This window comes from Hemitrygon akajei, chromosome 4, assembly GCF_048418815.1.
Source record: "Hemitrygon akajei chromosome 4, sHemAka1.3, whole genome shotgun sequence".
In the NCBI taxonomy this organism is placed as follows: Eukaryota; Metazoa; Chordata; class Chondrichthyes; order Myliobatiformes; family Dasyatidae; genus Hemitrygon; species Hemitrygon akajei.
In genome coordinates this window covers 73,091,360-73,117,612 of record NC_133127.1, presented here as the reverse complement: position 1 = coordinate 73,117,612, position 26,253 = coordinate 73,091,360, and the positions used below count along the sequence as shown (strand labels likewise).

Here is a 26,253-nt window from a genome sequence, read left to right as displayed (position 1 = left end):
TGCTTGCCTGAGAGAAGTGGTCCATCAGACTTTGGAGCTCTTCTTCTGAGTGAGTTGCCACAGCAGCATCATCCGCAAACAGCATGTCACGGATTAGGGCTTTTCACACCTTCGACTTGACCTTGAGTCTTGCGAGACTGAAAAGTTTCCCGTCGGATCTTGTCTGCAGGTAAAGTCCCTCTGTTGAATTCCCAAAGGCTTGTTTCAGGAGTACAGCAAAAAAAATCCCGAAGAGAGTTGGGGCAAGCACACATCCCTGCTTGACTCCGCTTTTGATGCTGAAAGGGCTCCAAACACTGGCACCAACTCGACTTGGTGATCACCAGATGAGAAAACCTAAATGACGTCCTCTTGACACACAGCTATCAGAGTGCTGATTGTGATACAGACCATTCACTCGTGTGCTCCAAAATCAAGCTGAGACCCAAAAAGCTTCATCACTCTAAACCTCGTGGGAAGCCCCGCATGGCTGGCAGCAAGGCACTGCATTCAGAAAAACCAGAGTTGTTTTGTGACTCCCTCGAGAAGTCTCTTCACAGCAGACCTACTGGAGCAGACATTACCTCCACATGGGACACAGTACATGATACAACGTTGTCAGTTTTCGGGAGAAGGGCTGGAAAAACAAATAAACAGGTTTATGGAACACTCCGACGTGATGATCCTGGTTGTTGAAAAGAAACGTGCCGCCTTCCTGGAATACAAGCAAGCACTGAAAGCAGCCAGAGCAGATGTTCAGTGGACAGCCAGGCGATGTGCTGATGACTACTGCTGATGACTACTGCTGATGTGCAGCCAGATCCAAACACACGCCGGTCTAGGTCACCTCAGAGAGATGTATGAAGGCATCAAAAAAGCAATTGGTCCCACACAGAGCAAGGCAGCTCCTCTGAAATCCAAGTCAGGTGACATCACTGCAGACAAGGCCAAACAGATGGAGCGCTGGGTGGGACATTACTCTGAACTGTATGCCCGCGAGAACACGGTGGCAGACACTGCCCTCAATGCCATCGAGCAACTGCCAGCCATGGAGGAGCTGGATGAAGAACCCACAGTGGATGAGCTCAGGGACGCTATCAACAACCTTGCTGTGGGTAAAGCCCCAGGTCAGAACGGCGTATCATCAGAAGTCGTCAAGTGCGCCGGGGACACACTTCTGAAACCCCTTCACGGGGTACTTTGTCAGTGCTGGCAGGAAGGAGAGGTTCCACACGACATGCGGGATGCTAACATTGTAACTCTGTACAAGAACAGGGGAGACCGAAGTGACTGCAATAATTACCGTGGCATTTCACTCCTTAGCATCACTGGAAAACTGTTTGCTCCTATCGTCCTAGGAAGGCTTCAAGAGGTCGCCAAGAGGATCTACCCAGAATCACAGTCCGAGTTCCGTGCTGAAAAATCAACCACCGACATGATCTCCTCCCTGATACAGCTTCAGGAAAAGTGCAGAGAGCAGAAGAAGCCCTTGTATGTCGCCTTCATTGACCTTACCAAGGTGTTTGACATGGTCAGCAGAAGCAGGCTCTCCCAGGTCCTCCACAAAATTGGCTGTCCCCCGAGGCTGCTAAAGCTGATTCAATCCTTTCATGATGACATGAAAGGCACAGTCCAGTTTGATGGATCATTTGATATGATATCATTTAAAAGCCACTCTACTTAACAATGGCATCTTTTTGGTACAATTATTGAAGATATTGGTGTTGCTTAATCCCTAATGACTAAAAATAAAACACGGTTTTAAAAATATGATCCCAAAGTTTTATGATGCACTTTTTTCAAGATGCACTTATTCCAGTTATATGTTGACTTAATAAGCAGTGACGATAATACTGGGGGTGATAACACAGAATATGTCAGATTAGAGAGGGAAAAACAAATTGCGGTTCATGTTCTTCACATTTGATCAGCTTTCTCCCCTGGAAAGTGTCCCGATAGTGGTTAAGCTGAGAACTGGAGTTTTAGACTTGTTGATGAAAACTAAATAATAGGACATTTACGTAATAAGCATTTGGACAAATATTTTAACATCCTCAGTTTGCCCTCTTGAGGGGTGGGGGAGGGGGAGAGAGAGAGAGAGAAAGAAAGAAAGAAAATTGAAAGTCATTGGTCTCTTTTTAGGGTCATTCTCTATTACAAATATTTTTTAAATCTGTTATGAACATGATATGGCTCTGTGGCTACTAGGGATGTTGGTGGTGGAAAAAATTTGGAACCATTTGTGTGATTTAATTGTCCATGTTCCATATTAGTCTTGGTAAAATGAATGTTGAATGTTATTACTGAAAATACAAAATCATGTTATTTGGTTATGGCATTTATAATAGAAAACAGAAAAAGGCTATTTTGCTTACATCTGCTTAATTTCCAGTATTGTGAAATGAAAATGTTTACATAAGTTGATACTCATTAATCAACCTCTTTTCGTTATTTAGGTGTCCTTGTCAGACATAGGAGGGATGGAAAATGTGAAACTGAAACTCAGACAGGCAGTCGAGTGGCCGCTAAAACATCCAGAATCTTTTGCCAGAATGGGAATTCAGCCTCCTAAAGGGATTCTCCTTTTTGGACCTCCTGGATGTTCCAAGACAATGATAGCAAAAGCTTTGGCCAATGAGAGTGGGCTGAATTTCTTAGCAGTGAAGGTAACTCAGTACGAATTGCAAATGTTGCAGCAGGTAGTGATAGAAGTTGTAACTTTGATTATTTCCAGTCTTGCTTTGCTCTTTTCTGGCTTCGGGGTGTAGGAAATACTCAAGGATTAAGATAAAGAATGTTTTTAACTCATTTATGAATTGAGACTGTTGCTGATAAGGCCAACATTTATTGATAGATCTAATACTGATATTCATTAGGGGTTCTGGGACTTAGACATAAATGGTGACATAATGGATTGTGTTTGCAACATGCATGCTCACCTTTTCTGCAATTTCATGTTTGAATTTTTGCTGCTCTTTTCATGGCAATTGGGCTTGTTGCCACAGAAAATCTTTGGGCTGGGGAAAGTTATGCAGCCAAGCTAAGAGAGGCTTCCATTGCACCCAGTAGATGGTGAATAGAGAATCAGTGCATGGAGCAGCTTCTGCATGTTGGCCGAGGTGCCTTCCTGAACCCCACATCAGTACATTAAATGGTTGCATTGCTCACCCTAGCCTGCCTAACACCAGCCCTCTGAGGTGAACCTTGCACACCAAGCCTTAGGCAATGGGAACACCAGTGTAAGGCAAGTGCCCATGCCAAGATCTGGACACAGCAGTGCACTGTAGTGGGGAGAGGCAAGGTGTGTGCTGGTTCCTAACATTGCTCTGCTGTCTGAGCAGGTGATTTTAGACTGAAAGATCAAATCAGTATTCAGCAAAGTTTCATCAGTGTATTTGCAATCTGTTAATTTCATTATGATAAATAAGTCTTTTGCTGGTGAAGTAATAGAATGTTGCCAATTTATTTTGTGTTTTACTGATTTTAAAAAAATGTAGTCATGGAAAGATGGTGAAGGACGTCCAAATGATTTCTCAAAGGGACAGGAGTGAAAGCTAGAGGTAGTAACATTATTTAGTGCTGGTGAAGCCATGAAAGTTGGTTGGTTTATAGGGCCCCTGCCCCCTCCCTTTTCAGTCCTGACAAAGGGTCTCGGCCTGAAACGTTGACTGCTTGTTTCCACAGATGCTGCCCGACCTGCTGAGTTCCTGTTTTCTTTGCTGGCCTACAAAACTTGTGCCATGTGATACTCATTTTATACTTTTTATACTTGGCTCTGAATTCTTAGTAGAACCCATAACTCATTTAAGTGCATTGGAAACTAGGTTCTTACACCAAGCCCAGGACTACTTAGGCCAGTTGTTTGTGACAATGCTGTTGCTAAATAGTCCACGATAAAACCAAGTTAAAGAGAATCCTTCACCTTTCACAATAGAAGAATAGAAATTCAATAATGCTTGATATACTTCCTGACATTTTCATAAGAACATAAGAAATAGGAGCAGGAGTAGGCCATCTGGCCCATCGAGCCTGCCCCGCCATTCAATAAGATCATGGCTGATCTGTCTGTAAACTCAGCTCCATCTACCTGCCTTTTCCCCGTAACCCTTAATTCCCCTACTATGTAAAAATCTATCTAACTGTATCGTAAATATATCTAGTGAAGAAGCCCCAACTGCTTCCCTGGGCAGAGAGTTCCACAGATTCACCACTCTCTGGGAAGAAACCATTTCTCCTTATCTCTGTCCTAAATCTTCTTCCCTGTATCTTGAGGCAATGTCCCCTAGTTCTAGTCTCACCTACCGATGGAGACAACTTCCCTACTTCTATCTTATCTATCCCATTCAAAATTTTGTATGTTTCTGTAATATCCCCTTTCACTCTTCCAAATTCCAGAGAGTATACTCCCAGGCAACTCAATGTCTCCTCATAGGTTAACCCCTTCATCTCTGGAATCAACCTGGTGAACCTCCTCTGCACTGCCTCCAAATCCAGTATATCCTTCCTCAAGTATGGAGACTAGAACTGCACACAGTACTTCAGGTGTGGCCTCACCAGTACCCTGTATATTTCTATGCTGAATTGAAGAAATGGAAAGATTCTAGAGTTTAAATTTGATTTAGGGTCTGTTTACTGTCTGCATTTATAAGGGTATTAAAGCCCCTTGTTAATCTGTACTGCTTTGTGTTAATTTTTGTATGTGAACCATGTGTCAACCATTTGCTTTATTTTTAGGGACCAGAACTAATGAGTAAATATGTTGGAGAATCTGAGCGGGCTGTGAGAGAGGTAGGTTAGGAAGGAGTGAATATAATTACTTTTCATTACATTCAAAGTACTTAAATGTAACAGCTCTCTCTCTGTGGCTTTACTCTGTGAAATCATCTAAAAATACAAGGTTGTATAGAATTGCTGTGTTTTATCTCACTTGTACAATGATGTATGATGAGCATGCTATAATAAAAATGAGTAACATTTTCTGCAGTGTTTTTCAGTAAGACTCCACTACACTCCCTTTGACACTACAATTGGTCTTAAGCTTATCAAATGTTTTCTCTGCTATTCTCTTCTCTCACTGCCGATTAAAACACATTTGATTTATGATTGTTTCTAATTCTGATAAACATTCACCTGCTATCAGATCTGCTAAGTATTTTTGTTTGGTATCTGCAGTTTTTTGTTCCTTTTCAAAAATAAATATACATGTTAAAAATGTTGGTGGGATGCTTGTGCAACATAGAACATAATACAGTTCAGCGCAGAAATGAGTTATTCGGCCCAGAATGTCGTGCCAAACAAATTAAATTAGTAATCAAAAGACTAACTAAACTAATCTCATCTGCCTACACAATGTCCTTGTCCTTCCACTTTCCACCCATATCCTTACCATATATTCTTCGCATGAAAAGACATTCACATTCCTAGCTAAATGTCTTTTAAAAGCTCCTGATATTTCTGCCTCTACCAACACCCCAGGCAACACATTCCAGGCACCCACCACTTCCTGGGTAAAAAAAACCTTGCCTCTCACATTACCTTTGAAGTTACCCCCTCTCTCCTTGATTGCATGCCCTCTGGTATTAGATATTTCAACCCTGGGGAAAATATACTGTCTGTCTACTCTACATAGGCCTCTCATAAACTTGTAAACCTCTTCTAGCTCTCCCCACAGCCTCCACTGCACCAGGGAAAACAGCACACATTAGTCCCACCTCTCATTGCACATGTCCTCTAATCCAGGCAACATCTTGGGAAACCTCTTCTGCACCCTTTCATAAAGCCTCGGACATCCTTAATATAATGGGTTCCCAGAACTGTATGCAATACTGCAAAGGCGGCCTAACTAGACTTTTTTAAAGCTGCAACATAACTTCCTGACTTTTGAACTCAGTATCTCAACTAATAAAGGCAAGTATGCCATATGCTTTCTAACCTGTCAACCTGTGTAGCTACTTTCAGGAAGTTATGAACTTGGACCATAAGATCTTTCTGCTCATCAACACTGTTAAGGGTGTTGCCCATAACAGCGTACTATCGCTTTACATTTGACCTACCAAGGTGCAACACTCTACATTTGGCCAGGGTAAACTCCATCTGCTACTTCTCCTCCCATATCTGCAACTGATCTATATCCATGATATGGTTTGCCATTCTTCTATGCTCTCCACAACACCACCAATCTTTGTATGATCTGCAAACCTACTAACTCACCCATCTACGTTTTCATCCAGGTCACTTACATACATCACAAACAGCAGAGGTCCCCGTACTGATCCCTGGGACACCACTAATCACAGACCAACAACTAGAAGAAGTCTCTTTGACCACTATCCTCTGCGTTCTACAGGCAAGCCTGTTCTAAATTCAATAGCCAATTCACCTTGGATCCCATGCACCTTAATCTTTCTAGATGAGCCCTCTGAGGGACCTTGTCAAAGGCTATCCATGAGCTTCACAATTCTCCAGGAAGACAGGACAGTTGAGTCTTTTAAAGGTAGAGGAGCTGGAGTATGCTTTATGATTAACTCATTGTGGTGCACAAATGTGGTAGTTCTGTCTCAATACTGCTCATCTGACCTGGAACATCTAATGGCCAAATGTCATCCATTTTAACTGCCGAGGGAGTTTTCTGTCATTTTCCTGGTAGTGGTGTATATTCCACCTTGGGCCAACGTCAGGCAGTCATTGGAGGAACCATACAATGTAATCAGCAGGTATGAAAATGCATACCCTGATGCCTTCCCTATCACTGTGGGAGATTTCAACCAGGCTAGCTTGAAGAAGTCCATGAACAACTACTACCAACATATCACCTGCGGAATCAGAAGAGCTAACGCGCTTGATCATTCATATACTACTATCAAGAATGCTTACCATGCCATCCCAAGCCCACACTTTGGAAAGTCCAATTATCAGGATGTAGTTCTAATCACAGCAGAGAGGCAGTGACTGAAGACAACAGCAACAGTGGTGAGGACCAAGAAAGTATAGTCAAGGGAAGTGGAGGAGCACTTACAGGACTGCTTTGAATCGGTAGACTGGACAATATTCAGGGCTTCATCTTTATGTCTGAATAAATATGCCACAATTGTCACCAACTTCATTAAGACCTTTTGTGGATGAATGCGTATCTTCCCGAGCATAAATACATACCCAAACCAAAAACTGTAGGTGAACCCGGAAATTCATAAACCACTAAGGGTTGGATCTGTGGCGTTCAAGCTCAGTGATCCAGAAATATACAAGAAGTCGAGGTTGAACTACAGAAGACAATTTTAAGGGTGAATAAACAATTCCAATTGAGGTTAGAGGTGGAATCAGATGAACGTCAGCTCTGGCAGGGTTTGCAGACCAATACTTTGTACAAAGTGAAACCTAACATCTGTGATGCTGGCAGCTGAGTTCAACGCCTTTTATGCATGCTTTGAAAGGGAGAATAACACTACACCTTTGCAAATCCCTGCAGCATCTGGTGACCCTGTGATCTCTGTTTCTGAGGCTGAAGCCAGAACATCTTTCAAGAGGGCGAACCCTTGCAATGTGTCAGGCCCTGATGGTGTACCTGGTGGGGCTCTGAAACCTGTGCCAACCAACTGGCAGGAGTGTTCAAGGACATCTTCAGTCTCTCACTGTTGCAGTCGGAGCTTCTCACCTGCTTCAAAAGGGTGACAATCATACCAGTGCCCAAGAAGAGCTGGGTGAGCTGCCTCAATGACTGTTGCCCAGTGGCACTCACATCACTGTTGAAATGCTTTGACAGGTTGTTCAAGAGTAGAATCAACTCCTGCTTACCAAGGATCCTACACAATCATACCCTCAGTTCTAATCAACAAGCTCCAAGACCTGGGCTTCTGTACCTCCCTCTACAACGGGATAATTGAATTCCTCATTGGGAGAGCAGTCTGTGTAGACCAGAAATAACATCTCCTCCTCACAGACAATCAATACTTGCACACCTCAAAGGTGCAAGCTTAACTCACTGTTCTCCTTTCTCTACACTTATGATTGTGTGGCTAGACACGGCTCAAACGGCATCTGTAAACTTGCTGATAATACAACTATTGTGGAAGAATTTCAGATGGTGACTGGAGGCGCACAGGAGCAAGATAGCACAGGAGCAAGATAGATCAGCTGCTTGAGTGGTATTGCAACAACCTTGCACTCAACGTCAGTAAGACGAAGGAATTGATAGTGGACTTCAGAAAAGGGAAGTTGAGGGAACACACACCAGTCCTCATCGAGAGATCACAATTGGAAAGGGTGAGCAGTTTCAAGTTCTTGGGTGTAAGCATCTCTGAGGATCATCCTGGGCCCAACATATTGATGCAATTACAAAGAAGGCATGACAGCAATGATATTTCATTAGGATTCGAGGGGACTTGGTACGTCAGCAAAGACACACACAAGTTTCTACAGATGCTCTTTGTAGAGCATTCTAACTGGTTGCATCACTGTCTGGCCTGGAGGGGCCTCTGCACGGGATTGGAAAAAGCTGCAGGAAGTTATAAAGTCTTCCAGCTCCAACATGGGCACTAGCCTCCCCAGCATCGAGGACACTTACAAAAAGCAATGTTTCAAAAGGCAGCATTGATCATTAAGGACCCCTATCACTCGTGACATACCTTCTTCTCATTGCTACCATCACAGAGGAGGTACAGGACCCTGAAGAAACATACACAACATTTCTGGAAAAGCTTTTTCTCCTTTATGCATTGAATGAACACTACTTCAGTATTTTTTCCACTTTTTTTGCACAACTTATTTAATTTTATTTTCTTTTTTTATATATATACTTCTTATCGTATAGTTTTTATTGTCGTGTATTGCAAAGTAATGCTGTCCCAAAACAACAAATTTCACAACGTATGCCAGTGATATTAAACCTGATTCTGATTATATCCCTGTGATTGCTGTTTGAAAATTCACCTTTTGTAAGTCAATAGCTGTAGTTGCCACATTATTTAACTTCAAATGGCTTTTGTAAGATCAAAATGCCATAAGGCCAAAAGGAAAGGGAAAGGAACTTCCACCGTGCTCACTTCCCCAAAGGAATCCCAAAGCCCCTCTCAATCTTGTAAAGAAATTACATTTAAGATTTTGTGATTTAACCTCTGTGAACGTTAGCCTAGACATCCAAGTTTTTTTTGATCTGGCTAATGTTGTACCAATGGTACATGGGGAATTATTGTTGAAGTCCAAATTCATTTCCTTTGCCATTCACTTTGACCCCAGCCTGGAGCACATAGGGTTCAAGAACAAAGGGGTGCACTGGAGGTCTCCACCCCCTCTGAGATTAAATTGTGTACAGTGCTGGAGGGGAATTGATCCATTACCATCTCTCCAGCTATAATAATAATCTCTGAAATTACACTGCAGCAAATTTATTTTTGAGTGCTTAGTGACTGCAAAGTCTTTCAGAATCAGAGTGAGATTGATCATTACTGGCATTTTATGTTTTGAGGCAGCAGAGACAACAATCTATCAATTATCACAATAAATAAATCACGCACAAAAAGGTATAGCAAAATAGTGTTCTCAGGTTCATGGATCGTTCAGAAATCAGATGGCAGAGAGGAAGAAGTTGTTCCTAAACCACCGAATGTCAGTTTTCAGGCTCCTGTACTTCTCTCTGATTGTAGTATTAAAAAGAGAGCATGTCCCAGGTTGTGATGGTCCTTAATGATGTTTGTTGCCTTCGTGAGGCACTGCCTCTTGAAGATACCCTCGATAGTGGGGAGTGTTGGGCACATGATACATGATGGAGTAGCTGCGACTGTAACCGTCTGCAACCTCATGCGATCATGCAGTGGTGTCTCCATGCTGGGCAGTCAGAATGCTTGCCATGGTACATCAAAGAGTATGGGGTGAAGGCCAGGGAGTGGGAATGACTGGAAGTACTGGATTAGCCCATGATTGAATGGCAGAGCAGACGCGATGGGCCAAATGGCCTACTTCTGCTCCTATATGGTCTTAGCCATAGAACATCTATAAGCTGCACCGATTAACATGACATTCCAGACTCCAAAGTTCAAAGTAATTTATTATCAAGGTACTATATGTATACTATATATAACCCTGAGATTCATCTCCTTACAGGCAGCCTCAATACAAAGAAACCCAATAGAACCCAGTAAAAAAGAGCAGCAAACACCCAATGTGCAGAAAAAAGCAAATAATGCAAATAAAAGTAAGCAAACAGCATTCAGAACTAAACTTCACGGAAGTGAGTCCGCAGCCTCAAAGCCAGTCACAGCCGATCCAGGAGCCCATTAGTTGCAGGCCACAGCCTCAGTTCAGTGCAGAGATGAGTAAACGTCACCGAGCAGCGAGCTGAACACTGGCCTGTCCCTTGTCTCTGACCCTGACACCATGACCATTTCAATCTGGTCCGGAGGTTAAATCAGCCAAACAGTGGATCGTTTCTTGCTCTCAGATTCAGGCCTTCCCACTCCAATATGCCCTCGGGCCCAGGTCCCACCTCCTTGATTTGTTTCTCACCTGATCTTTCCAATTTGGACTGGCGCTTAAATCAGTCAGCTTTTCCCCCATTCTTTGGCCTGAGCCTCACTGCCTCGCTTTCAGTTCGGACCTGCTGCTTTGAATCAGCTCCAAGCCCACTCCAGCAATGGCCAAACATTGGCTCATTCCTCACTCTTGGGTATGGGCCCTGCCACCTTGACTCAGCCTGTACATGCCACACTGCAACCGTCCTGCATCTTTGAGACCGCACACTGCAAAAAATGCCCTGTCATGCAGGTGGTTCAGAAGCTCTACAATGAAAGGGAATTTACAACTATTGGTTGCAGTGAGCAAAAAATATGATTAATAAAGTGATCAGTAGTTTAGTTTGTTGCCGGCAGGTCTTTGCTGTGTTCCACCAGCGCCATCTTAATGCTTGGCGAACTTTTGTCCATATTCCTAGTTCTTCTATTCAATATTACCTATCCTTTCAACTGCTTTTTTATTGTTCTCATTTCTGCTTTTTTATTCTGCAGCCCACTGCTTTTCCCTCACCTGTGCCTTGCTACCTCTGTTCTCAATTTCTCTTTAATACTGGCACAACACTCCTGGAGTTATGTTTGTGTGTGAAAGAGTCAGTCAGTAACTAAGCCTGTGTTCATTTCTGAAATGTCTTCGTGAATAAGTTATCAGTTGATGTGTCATCTGTGCAGATGTACACAGCTGAACTGCTTTCTTTAGGACAGGGTTTTCCAACCTGGAATCCATGGACCCTTTGGTTAATTGTAGGGGTCCATGGCATAAAAATGTTTGGGAACCCCTGCTTCAGAGGAAAAATAGTTAAGTGCAAAAGGTAGAGAGATAGAGTAAAGGATTGTTAACTATTCTGAGCTGATAAATTTCGGATTGGAGGGGCAACATCACTGGGAAGTCATTTAGCAAGGTTACGGTACGGTTTTGCAAATATGCAGTGGGGTAAAATCACTATTCAAACAGTTTTTTTTATATTTGGAAAATCAACCTTCATTCCTTGATTTACTTTATTTATTTAGATCTTCAGGAAGGCCAGGGCCGTAGCACCTTCTATCCTTTTCTTTGATGAAATAGATGCACTGGCTGTTGAGAGGGGAAGGTGAGTACTGCAATTATTTTATCTATTTCTGAGAACACCCCCACAATTTAATGTTTGTTTAATTACAATAGTGAAGCATCAGTTCTTCAACATCAAAACATCTGCAAATCTTAAGTTTTATTAGCATCGTAAAGAATGAATTGTTTTTCATTGTTGGGGAAGGATCGGAGAGAAACATTTTTGTCAAGAGCTATTGTTTGGATCTGGAGAAGCATGTGAAAGTCAGACTTCCCTGAAATGGTCAAACAAGTGCTTTGGTTGTGTCTATCACCAATGATGCAGTGGAAAATCATCTCTTTCTTTCATTTAATTACTTGAAACATTTGGCATTTTACATTTTTTATTGCTTTACTTTTATATTTGACTCTTTGTTTGCATCAATCACTGCCTTTTGTGCACACAGTATAAGAAGTGAGAAACTGTACAGGTCCATCTCAAGTCCATGCTAGTCTAACCTTATCTCAAGATGGAATGTTTGTAGTTGCTACATATACAGTAAAACAAGATTTAAGATGATGATAAAGGGCTTATCTGTAATAAGCTGGAGACCAAGAGACCAGGAAAGATTGACATAAGTGGTAGTAGTATCGGCCAAAAGAAGTTGATGAAGCTAGTGATTAGCTTACATTGAGCAGATTTTAAATGGCTCAGCAGACCAAAGACAGGGAGAATTGTGAAATTCAGATGGAGAATTGAGCTGGCAAGTAATTGGCAATTCAGCATTATTCTAAGGGCTCAAGGAACAGTACCTCCTCTTCTGAGCAAGGGAATTACAGCCTTCTGGACGCAATAGTGAATTCCACTGTCTTGGTGCTGTTTTTCTGTGGTAGAAGCTGTGAAAATCTTGGGAAGCCAGATATGTTAACCTGCCCTGATTTTCTTCAGACATTCAGGATAAATCCACTAATCCTGTGGCTTTGTGTACGTCTAGTTAGGTTGTCCTTATTTGATTACCATGTCTGTTTCACCCACTATGTGGGGAAGAAGATCTGGAGTCAGAGGATAATTCAACAGATTGTAGTGATATTCTGTGGTTATTTCCATTCTTATCCCTTAACATTTTTGACACCAAATTTGGCATAGGAAATAATTGAATTTGCAGTAACTTGGCAAAATTCATTGGTTCTTGGTAATGGCTGGGAATTCTCAAGTTAATGGCGTGATTCATTTTTGAACTACAATTGTTCTGTGAGTAGTACCTTAGGATCTCCTGCATCCATTGAAGAAGGCAAATAGAAATCTCTGCCATAAAAAATTTCTGAAAATGTATTTATAATCTATCTGCACCTAAAAGAAAAAGACAGGTTTATAGTTCAATCAGCATTCTGGGGAGATGTCATTTTCAGAAACTAGTCAGCTAATATTTGATATGCTGTTCATTCCCAGTAGTATGTGTTTCATTCATGGTTTTTAGTAGTTGGTATTTCAGTGGTCATGTTTGTTAATTGCACAGATTGGAAATTGTATTCCTGTGCTAGATTTTATGAAAGGCCATCTATGTCAACCAAATCTGTGAGTAGCTTTTTCAGTTTCAGAGTTCATTATCCTTTGAAATCCCAAGAATATGCTGGTGTTATAACCAGTAGAAAAGGTCTTTAATGTAGTTTTTGGAACAGTCCTTTGTAAATTGTCAATTACATACAGACCCCATCAGTGAAAGCAATCAGTAATGGGACCTTTTGAAATAAACCAATTGCATTCTGATTTTCCTTTGTTTGCTCACTAGATTTAATGGCCTTGGTTTTGTAACTGTAATAGCATTATTATATATTGAGACTAACATCATTTTCTGGAGTACACATGCAGTTAGGCACCAAAAACCTGATACAGGTTCTGTGCATTCCTGCAGAGTGCATTGGTTTTTATTCTTCTGTAGTATACACTCCAGAAATTAATGAAGTTTTGATGTAATCGGGAATTGTCTATAAGATGATGAGAGGCATTGATCATGTGGATAGCCAGAGGCTTTTTCCCAGGGCTGGAATGGCTAACATGAGGAGGACATAGTTTTAAGGTGCATAAGTACAGAGGGGATGTCAAGGGTAAATTTTTCACACAGAAGGTGGTGAGTGCATGGAATGCACTGCCAGCGACAGTGGTGGAGGCGGATTGTCCTGTTTATTATTTACTGTAATGCCTGCACTGTTTTGCGCACTTTATACAGTCCTGGGTAGGTCTGTAGTCTAGTGTAGTTTTTTTCTGTGTTGTTTTTTACGTAGTTCAGTCTAGTTTTTGTACTGTGTCATGTAACACCATGGTCCTGAAAAACGTTGTCTCATTTTTTACTATGTACTGTACCAGCTGTTATGGTTGAAATTACAATAAAAGTGACTTGACTTGACTTGGATACAATAGGGTCTTTTAAGAGCAAACATGAGGAAATCTGCAGATGCTGGAAATTCAAACAACACACACAAAATGCTGGTGGAACACAGCAGGCCAGGCAGCATCAATGGATGCTGCCTGGCCTTCTGTGTTCCACCAGCATTTTGTGTGGGTCTTTTAAGAGACTCTTAAATAGGTACATGAAGCTTAGAAAACTAGAGGGCGATGTGGTAGGGTAATTCTAGGCAGTTTCTAGAGTAGGTTACATGTCCAGCACAACATTGTGGGCCGAAGGGCTTGTAATGTGTTGTAGATTTCTATGATCAATAAACAATGCTTCCCATAAGACTCTGAAATTATTGCATTTTATTGCATGAAATGTAAGTGAGCTTTTTGTAGTTTATTAAGCTTTAGATGTTGCTTCTCTAGACCCAATAAACAGCTTCAGCTCTGGATAAAATTCCCATAGATGCAGGATATACCTCAAACTACCATGGATTTTTAAGAACTTAAATGCTTTTAAAATGTGCTTTATTTTAGCCCCTGTCAAATACTGCAATTCCTCCCTCACCACCATTCAGGGCCCCAGACAGTCCTTCTAGGTGAGGCGACACTTTACCTGTGAGTCGCCTGATGTGGTATACTGTGTCCAGTGCTCCCGGTGTGGCCTCTTATATATTGGTGAGACCGGACACAGACTGGGAGACCGTTTCACTGAACACCTACGCTCGGTCCGCCAGAGAAAGCAGGATCTCCCAGTGGCCACACATTTTAATTCCACGTCCCATTCCCATTCTGATATGTCTATCCATGGCCTCCTCTACTGTCAAGATGAAGCCACACTCAGGTTGGAGGGAAAACACCTTATATACCGGTTGGGTAGCCTCCAATCTGATGGCATGAACATTGACTTCTCTAACTTCCGTTAATGCCCCTCCTCCCTTTCTTACCCCATCCCTGACATATTTAGTTGTTTGTTTTTTTTTCTCACTCTCTGCCCATCACTCTGCCTGTTCTCCATCTCCCTCTGGTGCTTCCCCCCTCCCCCTTTCTTTCTCCCGAGGCCTCCCGTCCCATGATCCTTTCCCTTCTCCAGCTCTGTATCACTTTCGCCAATCACCTTTCCAGCTCTTAGCTTCATCCCACCCCCTCCGGTCTTCTCCTATCATTTCGCATTTCCCCCTCCCCCCACTACTTTCAAATCCCTTACTATCTTTCCTTTCGGTTAGTCCTGACGAAGGGTCGTGGCCCGAAACGTTAACAGTGCTTCTCCTTATAGATGCTGCCTGGCCTGCTGTGTTCCACCAGCATTTTCTGTGTGTTGTTTGAAATACTGCATGTGTTCAGTGATATGTTTAATTTATTAGTCAGAAATATTGGACTTTACAACTTGATTTGTCTTAGAATTCATTAATACAACTGCCTACACAGTCAGCCTACTGATATCTCTGTGGCTAGGTGCCCGGGATTTTTTGAACTAATGCTGTGTGGCAACCAATGCTGCAAAAGGTAAAGTCCATGGACTCACATACCACTTAGTCACTTGAACTCATTTCTTCAATGTCAGGTGCAAGTCAAGTCCCTTTGCCACTGACTAGAGAATCTAAGTCATCTCAAGTTTTTGTTGTCATTATCCGATCAAAAAACTGACTGCATTTCAAACCCCCAGCATAAAATAATTTTAACCATATTGGATTCAAATTTCTCTTTAATAATGTTAATTATTAATATTAATTTGATTATAATATACATTTCCTTGTTTTACTCTAATTCAGTGACCTTTCATTTTGTTAAACACCTGTTTCTTTTGTAGAACTTTTCACACTTATGCCACAAGGTGATGTTCTTATTTATTCTTTTCAGGATGGCTTTTAGTTAATCATTTGGATTTAACAAAATAGTGCCATTATTTATCATTGACTGTTGATTTGAGAGTTTTCATGCTTAAGAAAGATGTATACCATTTCCTGCTACTAACGAATGGCTGAGCACCATAGGAAGCCCAGAACTGCCAAGGCATATTTCACTAGAGTCAGCGAATGGAGGAAATAAAGAAGCATGACAGTTAATTATGATCATGGCAGCAGAATTGAAAAGATTGAGTTGGCAGCAGTGCCTTGCTGACAGTTTTCTGCTGTGCAACCTTGACAGAAATGTCAGACTCAATAATACCTTTCAGCCCAAGTGAGCAACATGTCTCTAGGCTGTATGTGCAAGTCTGCTGGAAGAACTCTCAGTATTTCAGGAACCTCTACTCTAGATTGCTGTGCTGCCTTCTATATTGTAGAAGAATGGGGTCTTTCAGAAAGTTCTGCATCAGACTTTGCTAGCTCAATCCTTTAATAATGGGCTACATCATAGTTTCCACATTATCTTGTCACAGCACTAAAACAAATTGGACATATTGACTATTCTTTCTCCCTTTGTAAAAAAAAATGAACAGTATTGCATGTGGTAAAAATATATTTTTTGCCTCTGTTTTGCAAAGTGCAGAGAGCATTTCAGATTTTGCATGAAATCATGTAGTTTTAACTATATATGTGTGTGTGTGTGTGTGTGTGTATGTGTATATTTTTCTGGTACTAGCAAGAATTTCCTCTTGATTTTTAAACATGTAATTTAAGATCACTCAGTTCTTTCACACACAGGCTTTTGAATTATGTTTGATTTTGGTAGTGGACAGAATTTTAAACTTGGCAGAAAGGCTTAGAAGCTATTGATTTATTTCAGTACCAGTTCTTGAACTTGATATATTTATGGTTTATTTATGTTACTTTTTTTATCCATTGCCCCTTAGAGTGAGCCTGCCCAGATTAATGGCACATGGAACCCTTACATAAAAATTTGTCATCCTGTTCACTGGGACTGGACTTGAAATTTCCTCTCAAGGGGCTAAACATGGTGCTCTTAAAAATACAAGTGCTGCAATTCCGGAGTTTTCTGCAGCTGTTATGTTTGATGGACTGGCCTCAGTTTGTTTTTGTCATATATGAGTACCCAGATTACTACTGCTTTTATTTTTATTGTGCTTTATTGTAGCCAATTAATGAGACTTCATGACCCACAAGGCCATTTCAGAGACTGTTTGATGTCAAAGTTGGTTTCTTTTGTAAGTTTAAATTTGTTGCAGCCTGAAGAAATGTTGCTTGGATAGCAATACATTTGAAAGCACCCACACGTTGAATTGCACCTACAGAGGGCAATAATCCCTGCCTTTGTTTTTGAAACCAAAGTTGATATGGAGGTCCTGCAAACTTTGCCACTCTGATTTGGGAAACTTTGGTAGTTATTGAACCAAGATCAGGAGTATATTTTTTGATACCAGCTTTTTGAGAAGATACTAATATTGGTGGAAAAGACTTGGTGGCGTTAAGCAAAGATATGCAAAGAACTTGACTGTGGACAGTGTTCCACAGTCAAGAATCAGCGCTATATGAACAAAGCAGCTATAAGGAAAAGGCCTCCGAAATACAACCCTATTAGGAATTAAATGGAATGCTTCTCCCATAGTTGGATGGATGAATGTATCAGTAACAAAAATTGAGGATCCAACATCATTGACAGTGGAACATGCTGGTGATTGCTACTCCTGCTAATTCACTGTTTCTAATCCATGAAACAGTAATTTGACAGATATGCATGGATACTGCTTGGTGATGTAATCGGTACCAAAAGGAACATAAAACCCATGGGGTTTGTGGCAAAGCTACCAGCTACAAGTTTGCTCCAAGTTACATACCATTGTGTCTTTGACATATATTCCATCAGCATTGAAAATTCTGAAATTCCTGATTTTCCACTATGCATTTAACTATGGATTTAACAGTTCAAGTTCAAATAACTGGCCTCATTTCTTGATGTCTTAAAACATACAGTAGCAAGATTTTTTTGACACTAATGATTAAGAAAATGGGGGTGGGTCTTAAATAGAGTGTAAATAATTGATTTTATTACAGAATTTTTAATTTACCAACACATACTTGAAAAACACTTTGTTCAATATGAATTTGGGCATTATTGTTTAATGCATAATTAAAGGGATCAGCTGATTAAATAGGTATTGAAAAAGAGGCTATAAATGGTAGGTTGATTGTTATGCATCCAGCTTTTAGTTAATCAGATAGAAATTAGAGCATGAATAAAATAAGAGAGAATGCAGGGAATCCAGAGAAAGCTGGCTAATTGGATACGCAGTTGGCTTGTTGGTAGAAAGCAGAAGGTGATGGTGGATGGGTGTACATGGAGGCCTATAACTAGTGCTGTGCTTGAGGGGTCAGTGCTGATCTCATTGTTGTTTGTCATCAATATCAGTGATTTGGATAAAAATATACAAGGCATGGTTAGTAAGTTAGCAGTTGCCACAAAAATAGGTAGCATAGTGGATAATGACAAAGGTTATAAAAATTACAGAGGAATTTTGATCAGCTGAATAAGTGGGCCAAGGAATGGCAGATGGAGTTTAATTTGAATAAGAATGAGGTGTTACATTTTTGAAAGTCAAATCAAGCTAGGACTCTAACAGTAACTTTCACCCTGGGAAATGTAGATCAGATGAACTTGGGACCATAAGTGCATGGTTCACTGAAAGTGGAATCACAGGTAGACAGAGTGGTGATGAAGAGTTTTCACACACTGGCCATCATAAGTCAGGGCACCATTGGGAAGTCATGGTGTAGTTATACAGGGTGCTGCTGAGGCTACACTTGGAGTACTGTGTTCAGTTTATTTGCCTTGCTATAGGAAAGATGTTACTAAACTGAAAGGAGTGCCGAAAAGATTTAAAAGGATGCTACTGAGACTTGAAGAACTGAGTTACAAGAAGAAGTTGGCCAGCCTTGGACTTTATTCCTTAGAATGTCAAAGACTGAGGGGTCTTATAGAAGTGTATAAAATCCCAGGAGACATAGGGTCATTCCACTCTGTCTTTTTCTCCCGAGTTGGGGAATCAAGAACTTGAGGGCATAGGTTTAAGGAGATAGGGAGAAAGATTTAAGAGGAACTTGAGGGGCAGCACTTTTGCACAAAGATTGTATCTATATGGAATTAGCTGTCAGAGGAAGTAGTTGAGGCAAGGGCAGTTACAGCTTTTAAAATACACTTGGACAGATACAGTAATTTTCAAATTACACTCGCTTGGATAGGGCATCTTGGTTGCATGGCCCATTTGGCCTGAAGGTCCTGTTTCCATGCTGTATTTACAGAGGAGAAGTTACATGAATGTATTAAATATATATACAATATCATAGTAAATTAGACAAAAGAATAGGGCCAATAGAAGTTGGTCTGCCATTTATGGGATGCCATTTAAGATCATGGGAAATCTTTTACCTCAGCAATATTTTCTAGAACCACCCTCATATCCCTTGATTCCATATATTTATCACTCATAGCTTGAATGGACACAATGAGTGAAAGCATTATGGGTGAGAGAATTTCACTACAATCTGAGTGAAGAAATCACAGTCCCATATTTCCCTACCTCTTATTCTCCAACGATACACCCCCAGTCTGAAAGTCCTTAGCGATGGGAAATATTCAACAAGCATGTGGCTGCCAGGCCCTTTATGATTATTGAAATAAAAACAGAAAATGCTGAAAACACTTAGCGGGGCAGGCAGTATCTGAGGAGAGCGAAATAAAATTATTGTTTTACCTCTGAGATGCCTCAACAGAACCGAGACAGAAAAAAAACTGTTAGTGTTTTAGTAGCAGAGGAAGTGGGGAAAGATTGGAGAACACAAAGACAGTATCTCTCATGGTGAAACAAATGAGTTAATATGGCCATTAAAATTAGGTTATGCTTCTTTGCATTATGTGGAACTTTTCAATTAATTGGTATACTGATCTTCTGTGTTGTTTCATTATTTTCATAACTGAATTCTGCTCTTACCTAATTCTAAAGCTCCCTTCACCTAGTTAAACAAAATCTTAAAGCCCTTTTTGTTCTCTTCCTTGTCTGTTCACTAGTGATTGCTATCTAATTTGAAATAAGTAGTCTTTTGTTCAAATACTTTTTTTCATAATGTCTCTTTTTGCACTTACTAAAATTAAGTTATTGCTGATGCTGTATATTTGAAATAAAAACAAGAATTATCTGGCCCTCTTGCTTGCTCTGCCCTCTTATAAAGCTAGTTCCAAAAAACAGAAAAAAATTGTATTAGCATGATAGTAAGGCAAAACAGTCATAATGGGACAAATGGTAAATGGTCTCCAATGGTGGAGTAACAGAAACTGTGGATTTGTGCAAGACCAGAGCTGGAGGAGCTCAGTTATAGGTCTAAAGCAGATCACAGAGATATGGATAAATCACAGAGATTAGAGCATTGTTTTATTTACATCATTGCCGGTTTTAAAAGAAAAACTTTTTACATTGGACCAGTCAGAAATGAGGACAAAACTCATCTGGATTTTTCAAAAGCAGTGTTATTGTATTGTTTAACAATAAGATTAAGACTTCTATTTTAAAACTTTTTTTCTAAATGTAATGCATTTTGTGAGCACTTTTTCTGCTGTTATGAAAAATACTTATGGAATGTACACTTTGTTTTAGCTCTGCTGGTGCTGGGAATGTGAGTGACAGAGTACTTGCACAATTGCTTACCGAAATGGATGGTATTGAACAGCTACATAACGTGACAATATTAGCAGCAACTAATAGGCCAGATATGATAGACAAGGTAAGATCTACAGACTTTCTGGATGTTTGCATTTGTGATTAATTCAAAGTTTTGTCCCATATGGATATTCATTGCATATAATGCACTGGAAAGATGACTCCATGTACTTGTACGTTAACCAATTGTGTACTATTATTGGCATCTCTGCACTTTACTACAGTTACTGTAGGGAAATTACAGAAGCTCCTATTTAAGAGGATTTGCTGAATGTCATTATTACTGTTCTGAGGCATTTTTGAAATGCTTCTTTCCCTGATGCAGCTTAAATACTGAATACAAGTCAGCCTCCATTGTTTGCATACTTGCCAAAGGTACTACTGTTGCGTCTCATGTTTAATGGCCAGGCATAATTGAAACATTTAAGTATTTATTTATACTAATCTTGTTTTTAGTTTAATCTATAATTATCATATGAATTGCAAGCAAGAAACAGCTGATTGCAAACTCAACTCTGAATTTCCATCTTCATTTTGAAATTTTTCATGCTCTTGCTTTGCAAATATTGTTCTAATATTTGTCTTAAAGATATTCAGGCATCTGCTTCCAAAGCCCTTTAAGCAAGAAAACTCCAAAGATCCAAATCCTTTTGAGGATTTGCCTCGAGAAAAAAAAATCCCTCATCTCATGACACCTTATTCTGGATTGTTCCTCAAGAGAAAGCAATATCTCCTTGTCCAGTCTGTCAAGACTGTGGAATATACACTCAATGAATGTATGTTTGTAGTCTTCTGCAGCTGTAGCCCATCCACTTCAAGGTTCAACCTGTTGTGCATTCAGAGATGCTCTTATGCACACCCCTGCTTTAATGTGTGGTTATTCAAGTTACTGTCGCCTTCCTGTCAGCTTGAATCGTTTTGGCAGTTCTCCTCTGACCTCTCTGATTAACAAGGCATTTTTGCCCACAGAGCTGCGGCTCACCACAAATTTTATTTTTTGTTTTTCACACCAGTCTCCGTAAACTCTGGAGAATATTGTGTGTGAAAATCCCAGGAGATCAGCAGTTTCTGTGATACTCAAACCACCCCATCTAGCATCGATAATTATTCCATGGTCAAAATCACTTAGATCATATTTTTCCCCATTCTGATGTTTAGTTTGAACAACTGGATCTCTTGAGCATATGTATATTGTTTTATACATCGAGTTGTTGCCACATGATTGGCTGATTAGATATTTGCATTAATGATCAGGTTTACATATGTACCTAATAAACTGGTCACTGCATGTAGTATGCTTTTAAATACCTTCTCTTCTAACTGGCGGAGGATCTCACTTAGTTTCTACAACCTTTTTTTTAAAGGAACAACCAACCATAGCGGTTATAAGTCTTGTAACTGCTTCCAATGCATTACCATTTTTCTTTAAATAGGTAGACAAACACTGCACAGAGTATTGCAGATGTGGTCTCACCAGTGCTCTGTATTAGTAGAGCATAGCCTCTTTACATTTACAGGTGGATATTCAAATTCCTTAACTCTCAACAGTGACATACTGGAGACATGAGTTGTATGTTGAAATCTACAGCAAAAAACCATTTTGTTAGATTTGTTGTTGAAATGCAATGCCATCATTTTGCAAATCTTCTATAGAACATTTCCTCTGAATCTCTGATCTCTACATCCTATTAACTCGTTACGATAGTACTGGGAGAATCCATCACCTATTGTAATAAAGTTTCCTCTCTAGAGCTTAGAGAGGAAAGTTAGCAGAATATTTTTGCCTTGTGAACATCATTATTGTATATTATGTTCTGAAATATTGAAATAGTTGTTTTATTTTCAAAGTCAAAGTCAAGTTTATTATCAAATGCACAAGTTCATATGCACAAGTACACATAGGTGCAATGAAATATATTTATTTGTATCAGCATCACAGGCACATGGCATCATATAAGTGGCATTCACAAATAAAACATGAACTAAAAATAAATTATACACAATTTTAATAAGGAAGCACAATTTCAACAAAAGCATTTGTTTGTTTTAGCACTAAGTCATATATGTCAAACTCAAGGCCCGCGGGCCAAATCCGGCCCGCGGTGGAATTATCTTTGGCCCGCGAGATAATATCTAATTACTATTAAAGCTGGCCCCAGTAATCGAAGCGCCTATGGCATATGATATGGCTAATGCTGAGTTTATTCAGGTACCAGGTTTTCAGGGTTTCTAGTGTTTATTCGGCAGTCTTCTTCATAAGAAACGGAATTTGTAAAGTGAAACACTTTGTAGTTATAGCAGAGACTGAGACACATGAGAGCAGGCTGAAAAAATGGAGGCAACGAAAGCTGCGTTCGCACACGTCCGACTGATCCGGCCCGCATGAAGCTGCATTTTGCTCAATCCGGCCCGTGACCTAAAATGAGTTTGACACCCCTGCACTAAGTGTTCATAATGTTACTGAACTATAGTGATTAGGGTTTCGCCGGTTGGTTCAAGAACTGAATGATTGAAGGAAAGTGTAGTTGCAAGAAGACAACATGTTAATATTGCAATCACTGTGTAATCTTATAATTCTTACAATTTAGTGATAGCTTTATTAATGTTCAACAGCAGTCTAGGTGCTGAAATCAAATTGTAATGATAGATTAGAATGGTGAAGAACAGAGAAAATGTGATGTTAATGATAAACAAAATAAATTTAAGAATCAGTCATTTGTAATTTTTTTTGATCAATGTATGTATTCTGACATTTCTGTTCTTCTCAAGTGAGGCTAAAGTAGTAAAGGGATAACTCGTTCACAAATAGTTTTAATATGGCCATGTTGGTGATGGGCAACCTATTCATTCTGATAGACAAGCCATTCACTAAAATATTTGAAAGATTAATTTCCTCTGTTTTAATGTTTTGTTCTGGCTTTAATGCCTCCATGCTATGTTTCCTAGGCCATTGAACCCAGCAGCTGAAGGGAGGCTTGAAGGGACAGATTGATTAGGAACTACTTAACCAGGAGAAACCAAAATTCTTATGGCCCTCCCACCAAACTTGCATTCACACTTGACTTGCTGTCCTTTCCTGTCCCCCGATATAATCTTTAATTTTTGCAACTCCCTCCTTCCTCTCCTCCATTTCCCAACTGGCTTCCTGGCAGAATTAGCAAAAAGGCTGTTGGAAAAACTTAGAACTGGCTCTGCATTAAATTTTTGAGATCTTTGGGAAAACCTGAATTTCATATCTTCACCACACCCATTCCTTAATCCATAACAGTTAACACTGAGATCAAAGCATCTGATTGGATAAGATGACCAAAATAATTGTGGAATGTTCATATTTGATTGTATTGAATATTGCCACATTTTACATATGTAAAATGATTCATTTAATGTCTTTTCCCATTATTTGTGGGATATTAAAAAGTGAATTGTAACAGGTTGAATAACTGCTTCAGATTTTGAGGTACAAATTCCACATAGTTTCATATTAAACCAGGTTTTGTTATGTGACCTTTGTAATTGGAAATGAAAAAAATATATTAAACACTCAAACAGAGTACTGATGAATTGGAATGTCATGACCCATATTAATATATCGGCCTATTGAGCAATACCTTAATCTCTGCTACAGAATATAGGTTGGTTTTGTCTAGGGAATTAAGAGCAGAATAAGCCCCAGGGATTCGAATCATTTTCAGCACTGGAGGTTACTCGAACAGCTGAAAAAATCAGATTATTTTGCCCCCTGCTGTGTCCAATTTGAGTGTCAAACACATTGGATGTGATGTATTATACAACTGCTGAGTGAGGTACAAGATTACATTTTAGGTCAGCACCCTGGGGTTTTCTTCCCAGTCGGCACTCCCATGTAGAACCCAAGGTTGCACCACTGACTAAATGGTTACAATTTCAATTAATGCATATAATTGAGGAATAAAGATTTATGTCTTTCCTTCTAATGATCTGTTGTGGTTTGATAAAGAGTTTTTTGCTTCATCGACGATCAGTGTAGAAAGCTAGTAGCTGAAACACTCGAGTATCAGTCTGCGGTTTCCTGCAGGGAGTATGTCCGGCAACTTGTATTTAAATTAAAACCACAAGCTGCTTCCCAAAAGTATAATCAGCAAAATACACATTGAGCAAGAGAGGATATGAGGATATGGTGACTAGAGATGCTGTTAAAGAGATTGGCTTATGTTGTATAATTCGCTCTCTACTCAGATTAAAAAGAAAATTACACAGGAAGATTGAATTAACGGTAGTTTCCTTTGATTATATATAAATTAAGGATGAAGTGCCAGTGAGATATGATAATTTGATGAGGCATTCGTACACTCAATGGTGAAAATATTGATAAGAAAAAAATCTCTTTTGTATAAAGAACTATTTGAATATGAAAGTTGATTCAATCATGATACTTGGAGGAGAATTAAACTAAAACATCAGTGCAACCAATGAATTGGGACTCAGTTAGACGGACCTGATGGATAGCTTGGACTAAAACTAGCCAAGTGCCTTGGTGTTTTACAGCACGGAAGTAAACTTTCAGTCCATTAATTCCGCATCATGCAACCCTACAGCAAGACCCTTTTCTTCATTTTCTCTACATTTTTAATAGCTATTCCCAGATTTTACCACTCATCTACACAAGTGGGGCATTTACAGGGATTGCACTGGTTTTGGGATATGGGAGGAAACTGGAGTACATAGGAGGAACTCAGCTGGTAACAGGAAAGATAGGTGCACTCAGCAGAGACAACACTGGAGGCTGGGATTGAAGGCAGCTCGTGGTGCTGTGAGGTTTATTAGCAGCACCACTGTCTTTCAGCTTGTTCTGTATTACCTTTCTTGGGTAGTAGGGGATACTTTTTAATTCATCAGGGTCACTTTATTGGATATTTGAGAGGCAGTATGTAAATAGACATTTCTTAAGTTTAGCAAGAATAGAATTGTTGACAGAGAAATCTGTTTTGAAGCTTCTGTCTCTTTGCACATCAACAGAAAATTATTATTTTGTTTTAAGCATAGTTATAAAATAACTTTAAAGATAAAGATTAAGCAATGTACTCAGTGGCCACTTTATTAGGTACAGGAATGAAACCCCGTGTGGTCTTCTGCTATAGTCTATCCATTTCAAAGTTTGATGTGTTGAACATTTAAGAGATACTCTTCTGCACCCCACTGCTGTAACACATGAGTTGTTGTCACTTTCCTGTGCGCCAGTCTGGCCATTCTGCTCTGACCTCGCTCATTAACAAGGCATTTCACCCACAGAACTGCTGCTCACCGGCTATATTTTGTTTCTCGCACCATTCTCTGTAAACTCTAGAGGCTGTTATGCTTGAAAATCCCAGGAGATCAGCAGTTCCTGAGATGCACAAACCATCCCATCAGGCAACAACAACAAACAGACCTTGGGAGAAGTGAATTAAACAATATCCCCAGACTTCCTACGAAAGATAATACATGATAAGCTAAAAGTCACAGACGAGTACACTAAGTTACATTAGTTTATAACCAAAAGTTAGCCTCCCTTATCTTCCTCCTCCATCCATACTTATCAAACTAACCTCCAATACGTATGGCATCCCCCCCCCCCCCACAATACCAATAAATATAGCTCCCTTTCAACATTCAAGTATCTCAATCTTCACTTCCTCTGCCCTTCCTATCCATCAAAAGGAGCAACACCTGTCCTCTTGTCTTCCTACATTAATTTTTTCCAGGTAAAGTAGATGTCCTATTCAGTAAA

The 26,253-nt window shown here is 40.0% G+C and overlaps 1 protein-coding gene across 2 annotated transcripts in view; it reads left to right on the top strand.

Moving 5' to 3' along the window:
- afg2a (AFG2 AAA ATPase homolog A) overlaps positions 1-26,253 on the top strand; it is a 385,051-nt gene that overhangs the window by 81,116 nt on the left and 277,682 nt on the right. Inside the window, exons 11-14 of one of the 2 annotated variants that reach the window (XM_073042829.1) lie at positions 2,436-2,645; positions 4,714-4,767; positions 11,490-11,569; positions 20,445-20,571. In XM_073042829.1, the coding sequence (XP_072898930.1) occupies positions 2,436-2,645; positions 4,714-4,767; positions 11,490-11,569; positions 20,445-20,571 (471 nt within the window). The remainder of the gene's footprint in view (positions 1-2,435; positions 2,646-4,713; positions 4,768-11,489; positions 11,570-20,444; positions 20,572-26,253) is intronic. The other variant, XM_073042831.1, reaches the window with a different exon arrangement.